Genomic DNA, 20,121 nt, shown 5'->3' with positions numbered 1-20,121 from the left:
GAGAGATCAGAGAGAGGGAAACACACACACAGAGGGAGGCAGAAAGAAAGAAATGTAGCTACACAGATCCGTAGACAGATAAAAATTAAGGGCAGAGTCACAAATAGAGAAGGGAAAAAGGGAACATGGTAACCAACTGGGACAGTGGTAAGGAGTAGTGGGGGAAGAGGGCACCAGAAAGGTGGGCGCTATGAGAATAAATGTGTATTATCCACAATGAACGGCCCTTGTGCAGCTTTAAAGATGTGTGTACCACACAATGACCACTGGCCCATCCATCACTGGGGCACCCATTTCTCATTCTCTCCTCATCAGCCTCACCAAAACCCAGTGCAGATCACAGGCTGCACTCATCACTGCCTTTCTGGAGGGAGCCCAGGCAGCTGCTTTGACTTCCGCCTTGAGGATGAGACGCTTTACCCATTATTGCAGCATAATGCTTTATTATTTGACATCATGCTTCATTTCTCATCCTTCTGTTGCTGCCCTCTGGGGACCTTCAGTGCCATTAACGTCTCCAAAAGTCCTGATTAAATAAGTCAGCATTGATTTCTCCTTCCTTCCCTAACCACTCTGCATACAGGTATCACAAGCACCACGTTGCCTTTGGTTCTGAAATGTACAGATTTCAGGCCCCACATCTATCATCAGATACACACTCAGAGCTTGTCCCCCTCCACTCTAGTGCACTCATGGTGCACTAGAGCCATGGTTGGCCTGACTGCATGAAAACTGCTGAACTAAACCTGCCTCCTTTTAGTTGAAACCCAGGAAAGCAAAACTTCCTGAACTTTCTCAATCTATTCGGACACACGCAAAGTTTGAATGTATTTCAGTTCTTGGAAGAAGGATGGCAAAATCAATACTGAAACAACAAGAATGAAGTGATTCACAAAATCTATAACGGATGTGCATTCCATTAATCCATCATCAAACAATGGCTCTTGCCATCTTGCAGGCACCACACTAGGGGAAAATATCTGAACACTAGATCAGAGGCTCTCCACTGAGGGTGGTTTTGTTCCCAGGGGACATGTGGCAAAGTCTGGAGACATTTTGATTGTCACAATGCAGGGGAGGGTGCCACTATTGGTACCTATTGGTCAGAGGCCAGGGGTGCTGCTCAACATCCTACAATGCTCAGGACGGCCCCTGCCACGAAGAATGATCTGGCTTCAAATACTAACGGTGCTGCTGTTGAGAAACTCTGCTTTAGATGATGAGAATTCATAATGCCAAGTGTTCCTTATTTCACTTTAATTCTACTTATAAAGCATTGAATTCAACCAGGATAAGCAGTTGTACCCCTCAGCCTCAGAATACTAGTCCACAAGAGTGACGACCTCAGTTCTTCATGGAAGAAAACAAGAGATGGTCCAATGGGACTGTAATCAGAAGGCAAAATCCCCAGGTCTTTCTCCAATGGCACCCGCTGAGGTGGGAGCTGGTCCAGTGGAAAGAACAGTAGTTACAGACTGCAGGGCTTGGTGTTGAAATCCTGTCTCTGCCTCTGTTTCTGCCTCCAGGTAGTTTTGTGACCCTTTTGAGCCTCAGTGCTCTCGCCTTTAGTCAAATGAATGAGGCACACTAGTTTCTAAAGGCATCTTGAAGCCTAAAAGAGCCCTTCTTGTGCTCTGAGCTATCTCACCTCTGAAAACTGGTTATATACATCTGTACCGGGACTGTATGGATAAGGATGGAACAAATGAAATGCATTTCTGGGGGCCAGATATTCCAAGGCGCTTTGCGGTAGCCTTCTTCCTCCTCCTCTGCAACGCTTTGTTAGTTGGAGGCTGTGAACATGCAGATGCTTTCCCAAATTTGTGGGAATGAAGGTGAATCACAGTTTTTGGGGCTTCAGTCTCCTCTGGGGACACATAAAAAGGAACTTTCATCAATTTCTAACAAGGTTTGAGGTCTGCCTGGATAGAGCTGGATATTGATGCAAAAGTAAGAAGCAAAGGATGATTTCCTTGAGTTCGAGCAATTTCAATAAAAAACACAGAGACCAGACTTGCAACAACACTACAGTGTCAAAGAGCTGGTTCCCAAAGGGGAGCATAGAGTCCACCCATACCAGAGGCAGAAGAGATCTAACACTTTTTGAGTTTAATATTAATGTTGCAGCATGGTAATGAAAACTAGTAAAATAATCTCTCTTGGTAAATGAATCTTCACTCCCAAATGGCAACCAGGAAAAACCCTAAATAAATAATGTGAGACTGATATCAGAGGCCCATGTACAGGGATTCGATTACAATTCTTGGCTTGTACTCAGGGGGCCCTCATGCAATTTTTAAGAGCTCATCGATATTGTAATCCTTCTGCTTGCTGGTGAACTTTAAAAGCTACACTGAGGTATAAAAGTAGGGCTTTGACTTTGTTGAGGCTCATGATTGTTCTCAAATAAAGTAGCTCTGAATAAAAGTGGGATTGGAAAATCTTCCCTATCCTTTAGGCAAGCGCAGAACTTAGCAATGGTTTTGGAGCACCCACTGTGGAACGCTTCATGAGATCCAAAGATGGATACAGTTCCCACATGAGAGCCACGAAGAACCACACATTGGGGACCACCTGACGCAGAACCCCGGCTGGGAGCTTGCCCTTGTTCTGCCATGAAGCTAACAGAGCTGTTTCTACAACAACGTGCATCTTCAATCATCCCACAGAAGGAGCTGAGTTAGGCTGGAAATGAGAGAATTCCAGACAGAGTGAATGTATATTTGTGGAGTTGTAGGAGGCCAGAAAGTTGAAGGCTGGAGAATAGGGGTCAAGGTTGAAGGCTGGAGACCAGGGGTCAAGGTTGGAGGCTGGAGACCAGGAGTCAAGGTTGAAGGCTGGAGACCAGGGATCAAGGATGGAGGCTGGAGACCAGGGGTCAAGGTTGGATGCTGGAGACCAGGGGTCAAGGTTGGAGGCTAGAGACTAGGGGTCAAGGTTGGAGGCTAGAGACCAGGGGTCAAGGCAAGGAAGACACGGCTGACCCCTCAGATGCCATGAGAGCAGCAGAAAGCCATGGAAGGAGGTTAAACAGGAGAAGGTTGACTCTTACTGGAGTTGATGGCTTGTTTCCCCTTTCTGGTTTGGGATACAGGATGCCTTAGGCCTTGGTGCCAGCAGAGTGTACAGGAGGCCACACTGGAAAACAATGGTCTTTGCTGTCTTCTTCTTACCTTTCTGTATGCCCCTGGGCCTTCATGGGGCTTTAGCTTCTCACGAGGCCTCACTGGGCTGTGTGTGTTTGTGTGTGTGTATGTGTGTGTGTGTGTGTATAGGTGGCGACTGACCATCTTCTATGAGCTGGGCTCTGTATTACTTTTTGACCTTCTCAAGATTTGCCTGTCTCATGTCTTCAGAACCCATTGCCTGCAGTCTTTGATACACACTATTCTGATAAATGAATGAGACTGTGAGGAGTGTTAATTTAAGATATTAACCCTTTTATGCCTTAGGGTAATACCCAGTGTCTTTTTACTCAGGAGATAGTCAATCAGTAGGTGTCCAATACACGAGTGTCGCATATTTGTGTTTTAACTGGGTCTGAGATGCCATGAATGTTCAGTTAGCCTGGGCAGCCTTCTCTCTTGTTGTCTGCAGCGCTGGAATCTGGGAGCTTCCTTCTGGTCACTCAGCAGGGACAACGAGGCCTCTACCCCCACATCACTGTTCTCTCAGGTACACTCCTCCCCCATCACTTTCTACCTCTCGAGGAACTGGCGCAGCCCAGGATTAGAACTGAACCCCAATAAGCTACCCAAGAAAAACAGTGAGGCTTTTAAGGGGCTCAGAAGTCAGAGAAAAGGCAATCAGAACACAGCGAATGCATATTCTGGAACAAGAGGACACAGACACCAGCCCAGCACCCGCAGCAAATACAATGAACCAGCCAGACCACCGGACAAGATCAGAGGTACAGGGGACGGCCTCTTGAACACAGTGGCAGGAGGCTGGGTGCGGGGTGCTGGCTACAAAAGACCCAATGGACATATGTGCTAAGCTTTTATTTCAGGCAGTGGGCTTAGAGTTCTAAGCTTGGGAACCCCTCAGAGCAGGTGCTACTGTTACCTTCTGAGTCTGAGGGGGAGCTATTAAGAAGACACTGAAATTCTATAAGAGCCCTTAAGAAGCTAAAATTGCAAATACTCCTCAGAGAGACCTGGTTTTCCAGCAGAAATCAGGATTAGCACATGCCAATATTTAGGTCGACATAGAGTGGGCGTGAACAGCAGTATGTGGAGGCTTTGTTGGATGGCCCCAGGGTTCTTTTAACCTAAAATTCTATGGGAGTGTTTGAAAGGTCATGTATGTTTGGCAGTTCACAGGGAACTCTTGATCCCTGTTGTGTACACTAAGCTCATTCCTTTCTCCTGGCCTTTATCTTTGCTCAGCTCTCTGGACCACCAGAAGGATCTTTGCAGGGCTCTTTCCATCCCATCATTTACATCTCATTGCCTCAGAGGCCTTTCTGGGCCATTCTTTCCAAAATACTCCTCTCCCACGTTTTATCCCCTTCCTGGATTTGTGTCTCTGCCCAGCACTCACCATGGTCGGGAACGATACTATTTGTTTACTTGATCAGTGTCCGTCTCCCTTCCAGAAACAGAAGCTTCTTCAATGTGGATCTCTGTGGGTCTTGTCTATCACTGCATCCTCAGTTCCCGAAACAGGATCAGTCATTTAGTGTCCACTCAACACATGCATGGCAAAGAAACACAGGGAAGCAGGGAGGCTGAAAGGGAGGGAGCAAGCCTTCCTCTAGAAAACCCAGAGCAGTGCAGTGAGAATATGTGTGTGTGTGTATCCATGCATACGAGCATGTGCTTATGTGCCCACATACATGTGCATGTGTGTGAACATATATGTGTGTCCATGCATATGTGCATGTATGTGCACAAGTACCTACGCATCTGTGCTTGTGTGTGAATGTGTATGTGTGCATGCCTGTGTGTGCCCATGCACACACGTGTAGGCATCAAAGAGATTTTCATTTGAAAGGAGACCTTTACTATAATATTTATGATAAACATTTCAAAATTGAGTTTTAGTGATGTGCAAAACAGGAGGAAGATGCCGGTGCCGAGGCTTGGCACCCCAGCTGCCTGAGCCAAGTCCTCAGGCAGTGAGGGAGATGTAGGTAAGCGAAGCTGGGAGTGGGGGTTATTTAGCTCTGAAGATTGGATTGCTGGTACCTTGTTTTGATTTAAGAGCCAACAAGAGAGATACACAGACTTCAGAGAGGGAAAACAGCATGGTCAAAATGACAACTGAGAATAAGGTGGCCAGCCTTGGTCAGAATAGTGCTGACCTGTGCAGAGGTAGGCTCTTTCTTCAGGTAAGGGCTCCTCCAGGAGCTCCTGGCCTCAATGCATGCCCTGGGCCCCATCTCTTACTCTCCACCCTCACACCCTCAGGAGAGAGTGATGCAAGATGAATGGATCCTAAAATTAAAATCCAGTAATTGTTTCGAATTACTGTCATTCAGTGAATTAACAAGTTGGCACCAGGCAGTGGCCCTTTCCCACTAAACAAAACAAAACTCAAATGCATTCCCCAAGGAAGGGGCTGAAACTCATAATGTTGTGTCTGGGGCCCAGAGGGCATGAGCACAGAGATCCCAAGGGGTTGATGCTTTCCCTACCGCTAGTGGGGCAGGCTGTGGTAGGGTGCACGTCTGAAACTTGAAATTGAATTAAGTAGCTTCATGCAATGGCTTCTCTTGATGGCATAGGATAAACATCATGAATAAAGAAGCAGCAACAGTAATCCAGGAATGTTTGCAACAGGCTCAAAATGCTACCTGAAACCAAGAATGGGTACTGTAATCAAAGAATTGGAAGCCACCTTGACCCAGAGGAAAAAAAGATGTTAAACTTTGCAGTATTTCTCAGAGGAATAGAATTTTGTTTTCTGTTTGTAGAGATGGGAATAGTCATCCCTTATGGAAGAAGACAATAATTTGCTGCATTTTTAGGACTTGTAATTGTACAGGCAAATTCAAAATTCAGGTATCAGTAAAATTATAGCTAGATAATGCTGCCTCCTTTGTGGATAGCTATCCTCACTTCATGGGAGAGCACCCCTTTATCTGTTGAAGAGATGTCTTTTTTATTTACTAAGGGCAAGAACAGAAAATAAGTCACTTTGATTAAAGGTGCTGAAAGTTGGAGTAGATTTAAATGTCCTTTTGTATTTGACTATTTCCAGTAATTGAAATATTTTCATTTTCACCAATTGGTTTTGTTGTCACAACCATAATATATTCATTCATACAATAATGTTTATGAAGCACCTACTATGTACCAGACACAGTGCCATATATGTGTATATTATACACACACACACTGGAGATCCATATATATATATAGTTTTAAAAATGAATTAATACTATTGGATATTCAATAGTATTAATCCATTTATAAATATTTCTTGCATGATAACTACTTGCCTATCAGGTATCTGCTAGACCTTGAGAAGGAAGTATGAAGATAATTCAGACATGTTTCCTATTTTTCTGAAGCCACAATCTGCTCAAATTCATGTAACTTGATCCCAATTTGCAGAGAATTTAAAAGTTTGGGGATCATAACTATTTGTACCGAAGACAGAAAAAATAAAAAGGGAAAGAGAACAAAAAGGACCATCAAAAAAGAAGCTCTAAAGGTGAGGAGAAATATATCAAGAGATTTGGAAGACTATAAATGGAAACAGATCTGACTGATATCATCTAGCGTGAAGAGGGCACATAGGAAAAGAATGTGATTTAAAAGCACAACTCAAGGAGCTGCTAATTGTATCACAGCCTCCAGTTAGCAGAAAAGTACATAGGAACCTTGTATTTTGTGCCCAATGTTGAATTTAGTTGAATTATAAAGGAGCAATGGAAAGGCTTCCAAAGGCTGAAATATTTTCTAAAGCATATCAGATGTTCAATAATAATGCAGTCATCTAGGGTAGATAAAACAAAGTTTGTGGACATTTGAACTTGCATTGATTTAAGAGATTATTCAAACCTATATTTATAAAATCATGTTACTCTGAAAAGTATATTAAGACAATAGTAACTTAGCTATGATCTTCCATTGCTCTAATGGATCCAGGCAACAATGTCATGAGGAAAGGTCAAATTTTTAAGAGACAATCTAACAATATGAACAGCATGTCATCAAAAAGAAGCTTCAACCCTCTAATTATGTAAACGCCTGCACAAATAGGACAGTCTTTTAACCTAGAAGCTCAGTCTGTGCCCTGAATCACACACAAAGGGAAAATGATGGCATGTTATCTCAGGTGGAAGCATAAAGTACTTAACTGGGTGACACACAATTGAGGTGGGTGCCTGCTAGGACTTCAGTGGTCACTGGAGAAAAATAAAAGCAAGAAGAAAGAGGCGGCCAGCAGTACAACTGGAGTCACCATGGGGATTCTAACAACCACAGCCACCAGACAGCGCCAGAAACAACAGCTGATATGGCTGAGCGCCTCCTCTGCTGACCTCTTCACCTGTGTTATGCTACGTGCATCTAACAGAAGCCCAGTACATAGTCACCAATGCCACTCCCATTTTACAGATGCAGGAACTGAAGCTGAGAACGCCTATCCAATATGCTCACAGGCTCATCGGTCTTCTCTCTGGTCCTCCTCACATTCAGGCTGAACAGCTGCAGAAAGCCATGACATTTATCCTGCATTTTTCTCCATTTGCCTTGCAAATAAATGCCAACAATACCAAAAAAAAAAAAAAAAAAAAAGTTGAAATAAAAACACCCACAAATAACAGCTCGTCTTTTCCCCTGAGGAGGTAGACAGAATGAAAATAAATGAAGCCATCATTCTTTATTGGATGCTGGCAAGAATCTTGAGCTGGTATGGAAGATTATTTGTTGGATAAACAATTCTTATTTTATATATTTTTATGCATCTCTAAAGCTTATTTCAGCTAGGCCTTATCCCATAAAACCCAAGGGAACTGCAGTCATTCAAAAGTGAAGATACATTTTTGAAATGGAATCAGAACAGTGGTGTAGAAAATGGGTAAAATGGGAAATAAAACTGGATTCCATAAGAGTGGCTAGATAAGTCTGTGAAGGAAAGTCTACAGGCAGCTATTTCAGGGTGAAAAAGAAAAAGTGGTTCTTCAGATGAGAACTACAATTGGCTGCCAAATGTTGGATTCCATCTGAAGATGTGTTTTATTTGCCCCGTAGAATGGTTTACAAATATCCAAGCCAATACTAAAAAAGCTGTGAATTTCCATAGAAAACCAAGATTTCTGGCTTCTCTTAAAACACAAGCCCACACTAAGACCCCCATTTCCACTTGCGATCAGTTGGCAAGGTCCTGCTAGAGTCTTTTCCTTTAGACAGCAGTGAACTCTGAAATGGCACATGTCCCCATCACTCCTCTGACCCGGTTCTTAGCCTCCGCATTCTATTATCCGCCAGGCCCTGCAGACCTCAGAATGTGCAGCTTTCTTTCACAACCCAGATGATTCACAGGTGTTCAAGTTGAAGACCAAACTACTGGCTGACCTAATGTTAGCCAGTTACCATCACCTTGTATAATTCAGTGAGGCCAAGTCCCAAACACTGGCTACAGTAAGACCTCTCCCCTTTCAGAAGCCCGCAGTGTGGCCGTTTTAAAATCCAGCCCTCGCATGTTTAACAGTCTTCCCCTCAAGCAGTCGGGGGCCTCTTTCTCTGCAATCAGGGCTTCCTGGGCTCTGTGACTGCTTGCCTAATAGAATACAAGAGAAATTATAGCTGTGTGTTTCCAGGCCCAACCTAAGGAAACTGGCTATTTCCACAGACTGTGTCTTGGGCCATTTGCTGCTAGAACCCAGCCACCATGCTGTGAGGAAGCTAAAGCACCTTGTGGAGAGGCCGGCACAGGGAGAACACAGCCAGGCCAGTGAGCCACTTTGGAAGTGGATGCCCAGCCCCAGGAGAGCCTCTGCAGCATGGCACCCTCACTAGACCCCACCCACATTTCAGATTCATAAAATAACTGACTGCTGTAGTTTTAACCAGTGAACTTTGGGATGGTTTGTTATGCAGCCATCAATAAACAGAGCACCCATTTGGTCTAAACACTGAGAAGGGCTTTCATAGCAGATGAGGGAGAACCAGGAAGGTGCACTTCCCCAAGCGACGGCCCCCACGTGGTCTTGCTCACCTGGCCGATGTGCCTTTGGAACTGCCATATTCATTACTCTTCCTCCATCCTGAGGTTTGGGGGGAGATGCAGTGAACCTGCAGATTCCCGATTCGGAAGGGGTGCTGGAGGTCAGACTGTCCGTGTACTCATTTGTCCCTGCCGTCAACTGTTCGGATGACGTGTCTGATATGAAGCACTCTGTGATGGTGAACTTGGCGTGCCTCAGTTGCTCTTCCATCTTGGCGTGTTCATAGGCCCTGGCCAGTTCTTCGTAAGTGGAGGAGGCACTTTCTGTGGAGACCATGCTGCTTCTTGCTCGATCTACACCATGAAAGAGAAAAACAAGACGGACGACTCACCATCAGATGTCTGAACCAACGGCATGGCCCTTCCTGGCTTGGGACTGTTTTCTTCCAGATCATGGTGGGACCTGGTAGGAGTTCTGGTTCCTTGTCAGAGGCTCCTGAGGCCAGCTTCACAAGCCTCAGCAGATCTGGCTAAGGAAAGCTTTGTTGCAACCAAATTGCTGTAGTCAGATGTTCCAGCTTGGGACATTTCCATAAATAAGTAATGCATTCCCTCTAAAAAAGTCCTGCTTTTAGTGAAAACAGCAGCACTGGCAGCACCCCTCTCTCTGCTCCAACCTGCAAATGGATCTGTGCCCTAGAGACTCTTTAATTGGCATGAATGATTTGAGCTGCAGTTCAGCTTCTGGGGCCTCAGCTCAGGAAGGAAGATGTGACGATATTTAGAAATAAAGACGTGACATTGCACGGAAATTGGACACAAGTGCAGAATGGTCCGCAACCCCTGGGATGCATCTTCTGTTGTGATTACCCTCTATGGGGACTAGAAAACCATCAGGACAAAAATCGGTGCCCACATGCCTTTGAGCTGGGCCACGTCATCTTGGTCAGGGAGATGTGTGCATTTCAAATGCACTAAAAAGTTTTAAGGTCACCTCTGCAGAACTCTGAGACTCTTCTAAGAGAAATCACAGCCATAAAAATAAATTCACATGGCGATGATCCACCTCTGGAACACTGTTTTTGAAGTATATCATCAAGAACAAAAGAAAAACGAGTATTAATATTTCCTACAGCTATTAGATTCAGATGTAATTTCTTTTCAAAATTTAAGGGGGAGTGGTGGGCAACCCACTGCTATTCTTAGGCCCTGTCTTCTCTCTGAAGTGAAAACTTGGTGGTTGATGGCATAGACCGAATGACTTACCTTATAAGCAACCCCTGTTTAATTGTCAAACGGATCAGCCTATGTTCCCTATAGAGGGTGCTGCGACCTCATCATGTAACTTCAAGTGCAGTGTCTTAATCCTGGAGAAGGTAGTGGGTCAGACGCCCTCAGAGTGTAATCAGCAATTATTGCAATCACGGGGGTGCAAATTTAAAAATGTCTCTATTTCTCCCAGTGGGGTAGGAACTAAATGGAGAAATAAGCTTGGGTCTAAGATTCAGGACACCTGCAGAAGAGACGCAGTTTGGCTCTGTGTTGCCTTGTGTGGAGTAAAGGCTATGCAGTTGTATCGGTAACTGTTAGATAACCGCTTAACAATTTGAAAGTGACCTTCAAAAGAACATCAGTAGGAGGGAGGAAGCCCTCTCTCCCCTCCCCAAGGAGACCACGAAGCTCGAGGTGTGGGGGCTGTGCTGGTCTCCAGGGATGGAAGAGGCAGCGTCAGGGCCTACCTGTGTCTTGCGAAGGGCTGACGCTGTAACTGTCGCTCTCTTTGTCTACTGATCCTGTAGCCCTGGGTGTTGGCAGCCTCCAGTCTGTGGTGAGGGTGTGTGCTGAGATGGTGGGGTGGGGTCTGTTGAGGGTCCACTGGCTGGCATAGCGGTTTCTCGCTGTGGGCCCAGCCTTGGCATTCCTCCTGGTGGTGGGATCTGTGAAGAGCCAAGAATTGTGTCTGTCTTTGTCTGCAGAGGAGTGTGGTCAGCTGAGAGCAAGAGCGGAGGTCAGTGCCACCCACTCAGCCCTGCCGACTTGCCCACACCCTCCAGGAAAACTTCCTTGACTTCTCCTGTGCAGAGGATACTTTCCCTTTCCTTTATGGCTTGAAACCTTCATCTGATACTTACGTGTTTAATCAGCCCTGAAAGGAAAAGAATACCCTACTTGGATTCAGAAGTTACATATTTGAGTCTTGTTCTTGGCCTTTAATAATGTTGTGATGCTTCTAAAAGCTAGAAATGGAATGAGGGGAGACTGACAACAATTACAGGACAAAACAAGAAAATTTCAGATAGTGATGAAGATTATAAAGAAAATAAAACCAATTACTGTGCTAGAGAATGACTTGAGAGAGGTACTTCAGTTATGATGTTTGCAACCGTAATTAAATGAATGACGGTACAAAAAAGATAATGTTATGACCTGGGCATCATCATTTAACCTTCCTGGGCATCACCATCTTCTGTAACACAAGGAAGTTCAGCCCAATGTGTTCTAACACGACCTCCTTTCTACAACCTTAGGTGTTGTTTTGAGTGAATCATGTCCCCCCAAAAGATATGTTCATGTGCTAACCCCCAGGACCTCAGAATGTGTGATCTGGTTCCGAAACAGGGTCATTACAGATGAAATTAGCTAAGACGAGGTCATACTGGAATGGGGTTGGCCCTTAATCCACTATGACTGGTGTCCTTATAAGAAGAGAACACAGACACAGGAGGGGAGAAGGCCATGGGATGATGGAGGTGGACACTGGAGTGCTACAGCTGCAAGCAAATACATCTCTGTGCTGTGAAGCCACCCATTTGGTGGTACTACGTTAAAACAGCTCTAGGAAATTAATACAGATGTTGCCTCTATTTTTGTTTCTCATATTGCTACTCATTGTTTTAATGATGACTGTTTTATTCATTAAATTGAAAGCTCCTAGAGCAGAGGGACCATATTATTATGTCCCAACTCTCCTTAAGCTCCTGGCGTATGATAACACATCTCTTTAATGGAATTGTCCTAACTTTAACACAGACACCTTGGGTTATTTAATATGGAGAACAAAGGGTTAAGCTGGTGCCAGATGGGTTTCATTTTCTCTAAATCTGGAACCAAAGGCAGCAAGTCGATGGGGCTGGTGAGCTAAGAAGAAGGATGTTCCACCAGCAGAGACTGTCAGGTATGAGAGTGGGCTACGACATTGCCTTTTCCAGAATTCTGTGGAAAACGAGAGAGGTTCAGTTACCTGGAATGATTTTTTGGGGGCTCCAGCGTGGAGGCATTCTAAGGTCCTAGATGGGTCTCTTCTACCTTTGAATTCTCTGCTTCTCAAAGAGCAGTTTGGTGCAGTCATATTTCAGTATGGTCTGGCCACTTCTAAACCCAGCAGACTGTATTCACTGTTGGGCCCTCACAAAGTTTCAAAGGAGCAAAACTGACAGGGCCAGCCTGTAATGTTATTGCACTGATTTATTTATGTGCTTTCATGAGTCTGGCAGTGTCTCCAGGGCAGGGGCAATGGTATCTCTCTTTGGATCCATCCATAGAACCTACAATAATCCCTGACATACAGTTTTCTGAAGGAATTCATAGACCTAGGGTTACTTTATGAAGGCAATGGAAGCTCAGAGAGAAGTGACACAGCTGTTAAGTGATAAAACTATAACCCACACCTTCTGCCTTTTCAGTTCAGATAATGCCTGTTACTTGACCACAGATGGCCAAATCCTGAGTGTCTAAGTTTCCTAGTACAGTGTCTACATGACCCTGGCTTGCTTATAATTCCATGTTGGAACTTGAAAGGCTAACACTGGGAAGGTGCAATGACTTTGTTTTTAAATGGAAGATTTCCTCATTGCAAGTTTCTAGTTAATTGGACTTTGAACCTAATCTATCATTCTGTGTTGCTGGAGAGGCACGTTAAGATGGCAGCCAAAGGGATAGATTTTAAGATTTCCTAAATCATCAGAATACTCAATCTTGGTGAAGATTCTCTGGGGCATTGATTTTAAGACACATTTCATCCCTTACTTGCACAATTCCATGGAAGACTTCATTAGAAGATATTTTTTGGCCTTGATGAGAATGTAAATGAGTTATGCTGGAGCTCTACACAACCAGGTATGAATGATAATTGGGTTTCTTCACTGAAATGCTAGGAAAGAGGTCCTCAAAAAGACAGAAAAACATTATCATGGGTAAGAGGCTAAATGTCTTCCAGGCACTATCGACTTGATAAGTGGAGCTTAAATAACCGGAGCTTGTTATTTAAATGCTAATGAGTTTTTTCCAGAAAATTACCCAGTCCCTTACATAAGTTTTGAAAATTTTCATTTTTATTCTTCTTTAAGTTTCTTGCAACTACAACTGTTGCAGCTCATTCTGAGCAGGTTTACGTCTGGCATAGAAGTTGGGGGGTGGTTGGGGGGTATAGCTTGCTAGTCCCACTTCAAGGATACAATTATTTCCTCCAATCCCCCAAACCTTGACCCTCGCTGCTTCTCCTTGAGCTCACTCCCCAATGGTGGGGCAAAGATCTTCACTATCATAGCCCCTTTCCTCATTAAGATCACCCTATTTGGAAAATTCCATGGGAAAGTTGCACATGTCAGCCTTGATTCAAAGCCAGGTCTCTTTTCAAGTTAATTTTGTTCGTAATCTCTTTTTTCTAGATAAGAACAGTTTTACTGGTGGCCTGGTAATGTTGAAAATATAGGTCAGGATATTAGTTTCCTTAAATCACAGCCCTCAGTTCTGTTCTGCAGGAGGCAGGCATCCTAGGATCAAAATTGTCTCAGTATGTAGAATACTGAAGTATTTGACACATTTATTTTTTAATAATTGGGTTTTTAGAGCCATTGTTTTGTACCTGAACTGAACTCTGCTGTATGATAATGCCTAAGATAGCAGCTAAAATACAATTTTTACTTGGATTCCATGGGTAGCCTTTTTTGTATAACTTACTAGCTCATCTACTAAGCAAATAAACGCTGGGATTTTCTGCCCCTTCATGGAAAGTATTTTGTTAGGCTCCCAGCATCCTAACATAAATAAAACTCGGTGATTAAGCATCACGCCTGCTCAGCAGCCCATGAGTTGGAGGGCATGGGATATAAATAGCTCATGGCCTTTCAACCTGGGGTCTGAACCCTAATTAAGCTTCTGCCCATTGAATCAGATTATTTTAATTATCCCGAATTTGGGATGACAGAGGATTTTGTAGATAATAGGGTTACAGAACGTGTCATGTGTACTGTGATCATGCTTTTAATCTGCTTTCGTCTGTGCCATTGGTTTCCATATCTTGTAGTTGTGGAGGTCCAGCTTTACATAACAAATTTATTAATTGTCTCATAGAGAGGATGAAACTGGGAGATCTGAACACTCCCTCATGTAACTAACAAATGTTTATCTAGCACTTATTACATCCTGGACCACTGGATGCACCTCACCCACCCCAGGTATTTCCCTCAGGGCCATTGCTAGTCCCATCCTGGGTGACAGAAGGCATTTTGTTTTGTTTTTTTTTTTCAGAGTCTCAACAGTAAAAATTCGAGTCCATGTTGTAAGCTTTTGTCATTGAATGTGCATATGTGTGAAGTCTATTCTTTAGTCTCTACATATCCTATATGTAGCATCTCTACCTAAAGGCAATGTAGAATGACTGAGAATGAGAGCTTTGGAATTAGGCTGCCTGGGCTGGAAGTTCATATTCACTACTCCCTGGCTGTGTCACTGGCCAAGTGACCTTGTCAGACCTGCCTAATCCCCTAGTCTCTGAGACTGGGTGATGTCATCACCCACCTTAAGAGCTGTCGTGAAGTTTGAATGAGATTAATGTGCCCAAGTGCTCTGGGCACAAGGGGCAGGCTCAGCCGGCCCTGCCTATGATTCCTGTGCAGCAAACATGACTCAACATCTTTTTTTTTTCCACTCCCATTGTTGCGATCTCAGAACATGATGGCTGATTGGTATTTATCCACTACATGCCTGTGTCAGACACTGTGGCTGGTATGCAGATGAGGACATGAATAGAGTCCTAGTTTCCCAGTGTATTATAATCCACAGGAGAGACAGAGAAGTAATCAGTGTAGCAGAACAGCCAAGGGACGTGTTTTCACACACTGACAGAGATAAATAGCAAATTGTTATGATTTCTCCCACCCTTATAAGAATCTGTTGCAACCCTCTGGCAAACTAATAAAATGCCTAGAAACGTAACTTCTACAATGCAGTCATTCTGGTGTGCAAGCAACATGTTTTAGATGCTCTTCTTAAAAATAAAGAATGCTGGCCGGGCGCGGTGGCTCAAGCCTGTAATCCCAGCACTTTGGGAGGCCGAGACGGACGGATCAGAAGGTCAGGAGATCGAGACCATCCTGGCTAACACGGTGAAACCCCGTCTCTATTAAAAAATGCAAAAACACTAGCCGGGCGGGTTGGCGGGCGCCTGTAGTCCCAGCTACTCGGGAGGCTGAGGTAGGAGAATGGCGTAAACCTGGGAGGCGGAGCTTGCAGTGAGCTGAGATCCGGCCACTGCACCCCAGCCTGGGCGACAGAGCAAGACTCCGTCTCAAAAAAAATAAATAAATAAAATAAATAAATAAATAAATAAAGAATGCTTGCAATGACAACACAGTCCTAACATATAAAATAGAATCATGATGTCTTTTCTAGCTGAGAAAATAGAGAATACAAATGAATCTCTGCAAATATGCCCAACTGCGGTGAGAAGAACCTGCTCCATGGAATTCACTGAGGTAGAAACACCTGGGCAGAGGTGAGAAGCTGTGGTGCAAGAAGCTAGTGGGGGAACTGTGCTTCAGAAAGTTCATGAGTTTCAGACTCTTGAACCCACTGTGGGGCCAGTCACCCATCATTTCTAATTCTAAATAAAACATGGAGTGTTGTCAGTCCCTCATACTGTGGTTTTTAAGGAACATTTAACAAAAAAATGATCCAGAAGATCTTTTCCTAACACAGAGGGTTCCGCAAGTGCTAAATGAATAAGCTCATTTTGGAGAGTGAGGGGGGAACCAGAGATTGATGCATGCATTTGAGTAGATTTGCTTGATGTTGGTAAACATCATTTTGTGAAATTCATCACAAAGGAAACAAACATTGTTCTATAAGCTGCAGTGTTTCCCTGTGATCATCAGGCTAAGCCCCAAGGACAGCATCTCAGCACTCTCAGAATGAAATGCACCTGCCACACGCTGGCTTAGGGTAGGTACCCTGCAAGATGAGGACAGCTGTTTCTCTGTCTCACCTTTTCCTTGCCTTTCACTGTGCTCCAGTGCCAACTTCCATCCTCATCATGCAGGGAACCTTGGGAGCTTTTCCCTGCCGCCCCCTCTGCTCCCGCTGTGGCTCTGATCTTGTTTCATGTCTTCTCCTCACTGGAGGTCTTCCCGAATGACTTGGACCCAAGACAGCCCCTCCCACTGCTCTACATGCCCGCTGACTCACCATGGCTTCATTCTCTTTCTGTCTAGGACTTACTGAGTCATGAGAAACACTTTAGCTCCATGTCTAACGTCTGCCCCCTGACTAGAATGAAATGAATGTCTTTTTGTGTCTTACTCATGGTGTATCTCCATCACACAGCACTGAGCCATATATGTAAAGTGAAACCTGAATAAATATTTTTGAAAGCTGAATGAATGCACTAACATTCCCAGCCCTGCTTCCAACTGTACAGCCATGAGATATACACACGTCTCTCCCACGTGCATCCTGCCTGCCACTCACTGACCACTGGTTTACAGTATCTGCTGTGACTCAGGTTCATGTCTCTGTTGATATTTTACATGCCAACAAATCAACTTCCCCATTATTCTGGGGCTGACCATGCAGCCGGAAGGTTGCCAGTGCTTTTGTTTTGGGCTGCTTCTTCTCCTGTCTTAACTATTTATGACTAGCTTTATGCATTCTCGGCTGCTAGCTGACCATTGAAAGGAAAGTAGAAATGCACGTTGCTTTTTACCTGGCAGGAAGAACTGATGTGCTGGAGGGGTCCTGCCCTGCTGCGTTACACACAGGAAACATTTCTAACCCTTGCGGCAGTGTTTCTCAATGTGGGGTCCAAACAGCCAGCATTAGAATCACCCAGGGTATCTGTCACCATGCAGATTCTTAGGCCAGAATCTCTTGGTGGAGGCCTGGAATTGATATTTTAAATAGGCACCTGGTGATTCTGATGCATGTAAAGGTGGAGAATGAGACCCAGGGCATCTGCTCTGTTGTCTCTTTTGCCTACTCTTCCGCTACCGTTTCTAACAGAATGCTGAAGCCAAGGCTGCATCGCTCTAAAAATCGAATCCTTTCAATATCTACAACTTTTTCTGATGTAGCAGCAAAAAAGTGGCTCTTAAACCCATTGGAGCAGTGTCTTGAAGTAGCAGCAAGCCACACCAGGCAGTTCACAGTGGAGAAGCCAATGGCTGAAGAGACGTCAAAGTCCTTGAATCTTTTTTTTTTTTTTTTTTTTTGAGACAGAGTCTTGCTCTGTCACCCAGGCTGGAGTGCAGTGGTGCAATCTCGGCTCAATGCAAGCTCTGCCTTCCGGGTTCACGCCATTCTCCTGCCTCAGCCTTCTGAGTAGTTGGGACTACAGGCACCTGCCACCAGGCCGGCTACTATTTTGTGTTTTTAGTAGAGACAGGGTTTTCTCCGTGTTAGCCAGGATGGTCTCGATCTCCTGACCTCGTGATCTGCCCGCCTCAGCCTCCCAAAGTGCTGGGATTACAGGCGTGAGCCACTGCGCCCGGCCTGAATCATTTTTTAAGAGCAAGGCTCTGGCACACACCCCTTTGCAAAGCTAATTCCCACTCATATCCCGTTTATGTCTTCAGAATGTACTAATGTGATCAAAGAAGAAAGAGGGGAAGAAGATTAGACAAAAGGAAGAGGCAAAAGACTTCTTTCAAATGTAGAATGTTCTTGAAAACATTTTTAAATGAATTTCAATGCCTGCTGAAACTGTTTTCTGTATATTACAATGTTATTTTGTAGGCAACGGGTTTACTTCATAAAGCTCACTGCATTTTGCAAATGCTTCTCAAGCTAGGATTTATGAAGAATAGCTTTTAACATTATAATGTTTATTTTTCTAATAATAACACACTAAGAATGTAAATTTTTGCAAAGAAATTGATTCGAGATTTGAAAGCTAGACATCAAAGCTTCCAAAATGATAATAATCAGGACATCAGTTTCTCAGTCTGTAAAGAGATTTAGGAATGATTCCAATTATGAAGAAATAAGAGTATCTAATTAATAAGCTCTACATACATATTAGGGGATTTACCTTCATTGCAGTAATTAATTTCCATATATTATGGATGCAAATATTAATAACAGAATCCAACAAAATCTTCACATTAACCAGAACTATACTTTTTCTCAAACAGCATGTTCAGGGGGAAAAGCATAAGCTTTGGGGATAGACAGGTCTGTTGCTGAATCTTGGTTTTACTACTTATATGTGCAACTTTATGCATTTGCATAATTTATCTGAGGCTACAGTTTTCTCATCTGCAGAATAGAGGCTACGATACCTACTTCATGAGTAGGTATCTTACAGGATTGTTGCAAAGATAACTTGCATGACATCATCTTTCTATCCCAATACTGGCACACAGCAGATACACACTAATGTGGATTACCTTCTTCCTTTTCTGTGTTGCCTAAATAAAAAAAAAAAAATTACATGTACCTGAAATTTCTAGCACTTTTTATAGTAAACCAATACTAACAGTAATTCAACTGACATAATAATAGCCAAGATCCATCCATAACAGCTCATTATCCCAACTAGAGATGTTGTTATACCCATTTGTTTCTCAGGCACAGGTATGAAAAGCCACACATTTTCATTGGAGAGAAAGAGCATTACTATGTTTTCGGCGTTGTTAACACCCACACATTTGAAGTGTTGTTGACCACTCACTCGTTCCCGGCCGAGCATCTGAAACATCCACCAAGGGCCCAGTGGCCTGAGACACCGATTGGTAATGGACCGTGTGAGTGACCGTCAGGGACTTCTGCTTCGCTGCCTCTCCAAAGTCAGCATCCGTCAGCAGAACCGTGGAGCGATCATCTACAGAACGGCAGGAACACAGACAGAGAGCCAAACACGTTTACCTCCCTTCCAACGACTCCCTGGCCTTTTCTCTCCTGAGGCACTTGTGTTACTGTTAATGACAACCACAAGAATAGCCTCATCTAAAGTGACAAAAAAGATAGCAAATTCAAGCACTGAATCAGCATTACTCTAGAGTGCTAGGAATAGAAGCTTCTTCCTAGGGGTTGGTTTCGGGAGCACTGAGCTAAGAAGAACCATGACTATGCAGAGAAGGAGCTCTTCTTTCTCTTTGCGCTTGGTTTTTCATCAAGCTAACATTGATGTGAACTCTGGATTTATGTGTTTGTCAGAAGCTTCTCTGAGACATCATCTGCAGCGCCAGCCCACTCACCAGTGATGAGGCTGTCAATGAAGATGGATCCCTTTGGCTGCTGGGAAGCTCTGTTTGCAGGACTAGAAAATCGCCACTGCAGTTCTCTCTACTGAGGCTTGCTCTTATTCTGAACTTGGCAAATGTTTGGAGGCGAAATAAAGAGAAGAAAACATGCCAGTCTTCAGAGCTTATTGATTCCTCTATTTTAAAGGACTCAAGGTATGTTCCTTTTCTTCCCACCTCCTGTAAGCTTTAATCACTCTAGAACATCCATTAACTGACTTCTCCTACGTGATTCACTTGTCAGACTTCCCAAGTCCTACTGCCGTGGGCACTTGAAGGTGAGCAAGGCAGGAGCCTGGGTTTGGATGGGTTCTGGGCATCTCAGTCTTTGGAGCAAGAGCCGCTGTTTGCGCTGGGTCATTATTTGGTGGTCCAGGGTTCTCATTACTACCTCGTGATATGTTCCATACTTTTTAAAGAGCTTTTTTACTCCAAGGGAGACTTTGGCTAGGATATATAGATTTTTCATAAATTTTCAAAGACT

General features: G+C 44.0%; 1 protein-coding gene across 1 annotated transcript in view; it reads right to left on the bottom strand.

Moving 5' to 3' along the window:
* DSCAM (DS cell adhesion molecule) overlaps window positions 1-20,121 on the bottom strand; it is an 821,125-nt gene that overhangs the window by 8,752 nt on the left and 792,252 nt on the right. The window contains exons 30-32 of the mRNA XM_025379322.1: window positions 19,067-19,216; window positions 10,860-11,057; window positions 9,172-9,474 (exon numbers count right to left, since the gene is read on the bottom strand). Coding sequence (XP_025235107.1) covers window positions 9,172-9,474; window positions 10,860-11,057; window positions 19,067-19,216 — 651 coding nt within the window. The remainder of the gene's footprint in view (window positions 1-9,171; window positions 9,475-10,859; window positions 11,058-19,066; window positions 19,217-20,121) is intronic.

This window comes from Theropithecus gelada, chromosome 3 (genome assembly GCF_003255815.1).
Source record: "Theropithecus gelada isolate Dixy chromosome 3, Tgel_1.0, whole genome shotgun sequence".
Lineage (NCBI taxonomy): Eukaryota > Metazoa > Chordata > Mammalia > Primates > Cercopithecidae > Theropithecus > Theropithecus gelada.
The sequence above is the reverse complement of the archived record's forward strand: the minus strand, read 5'-3'. Positions and strand labels throughout refer to the sequence as shown.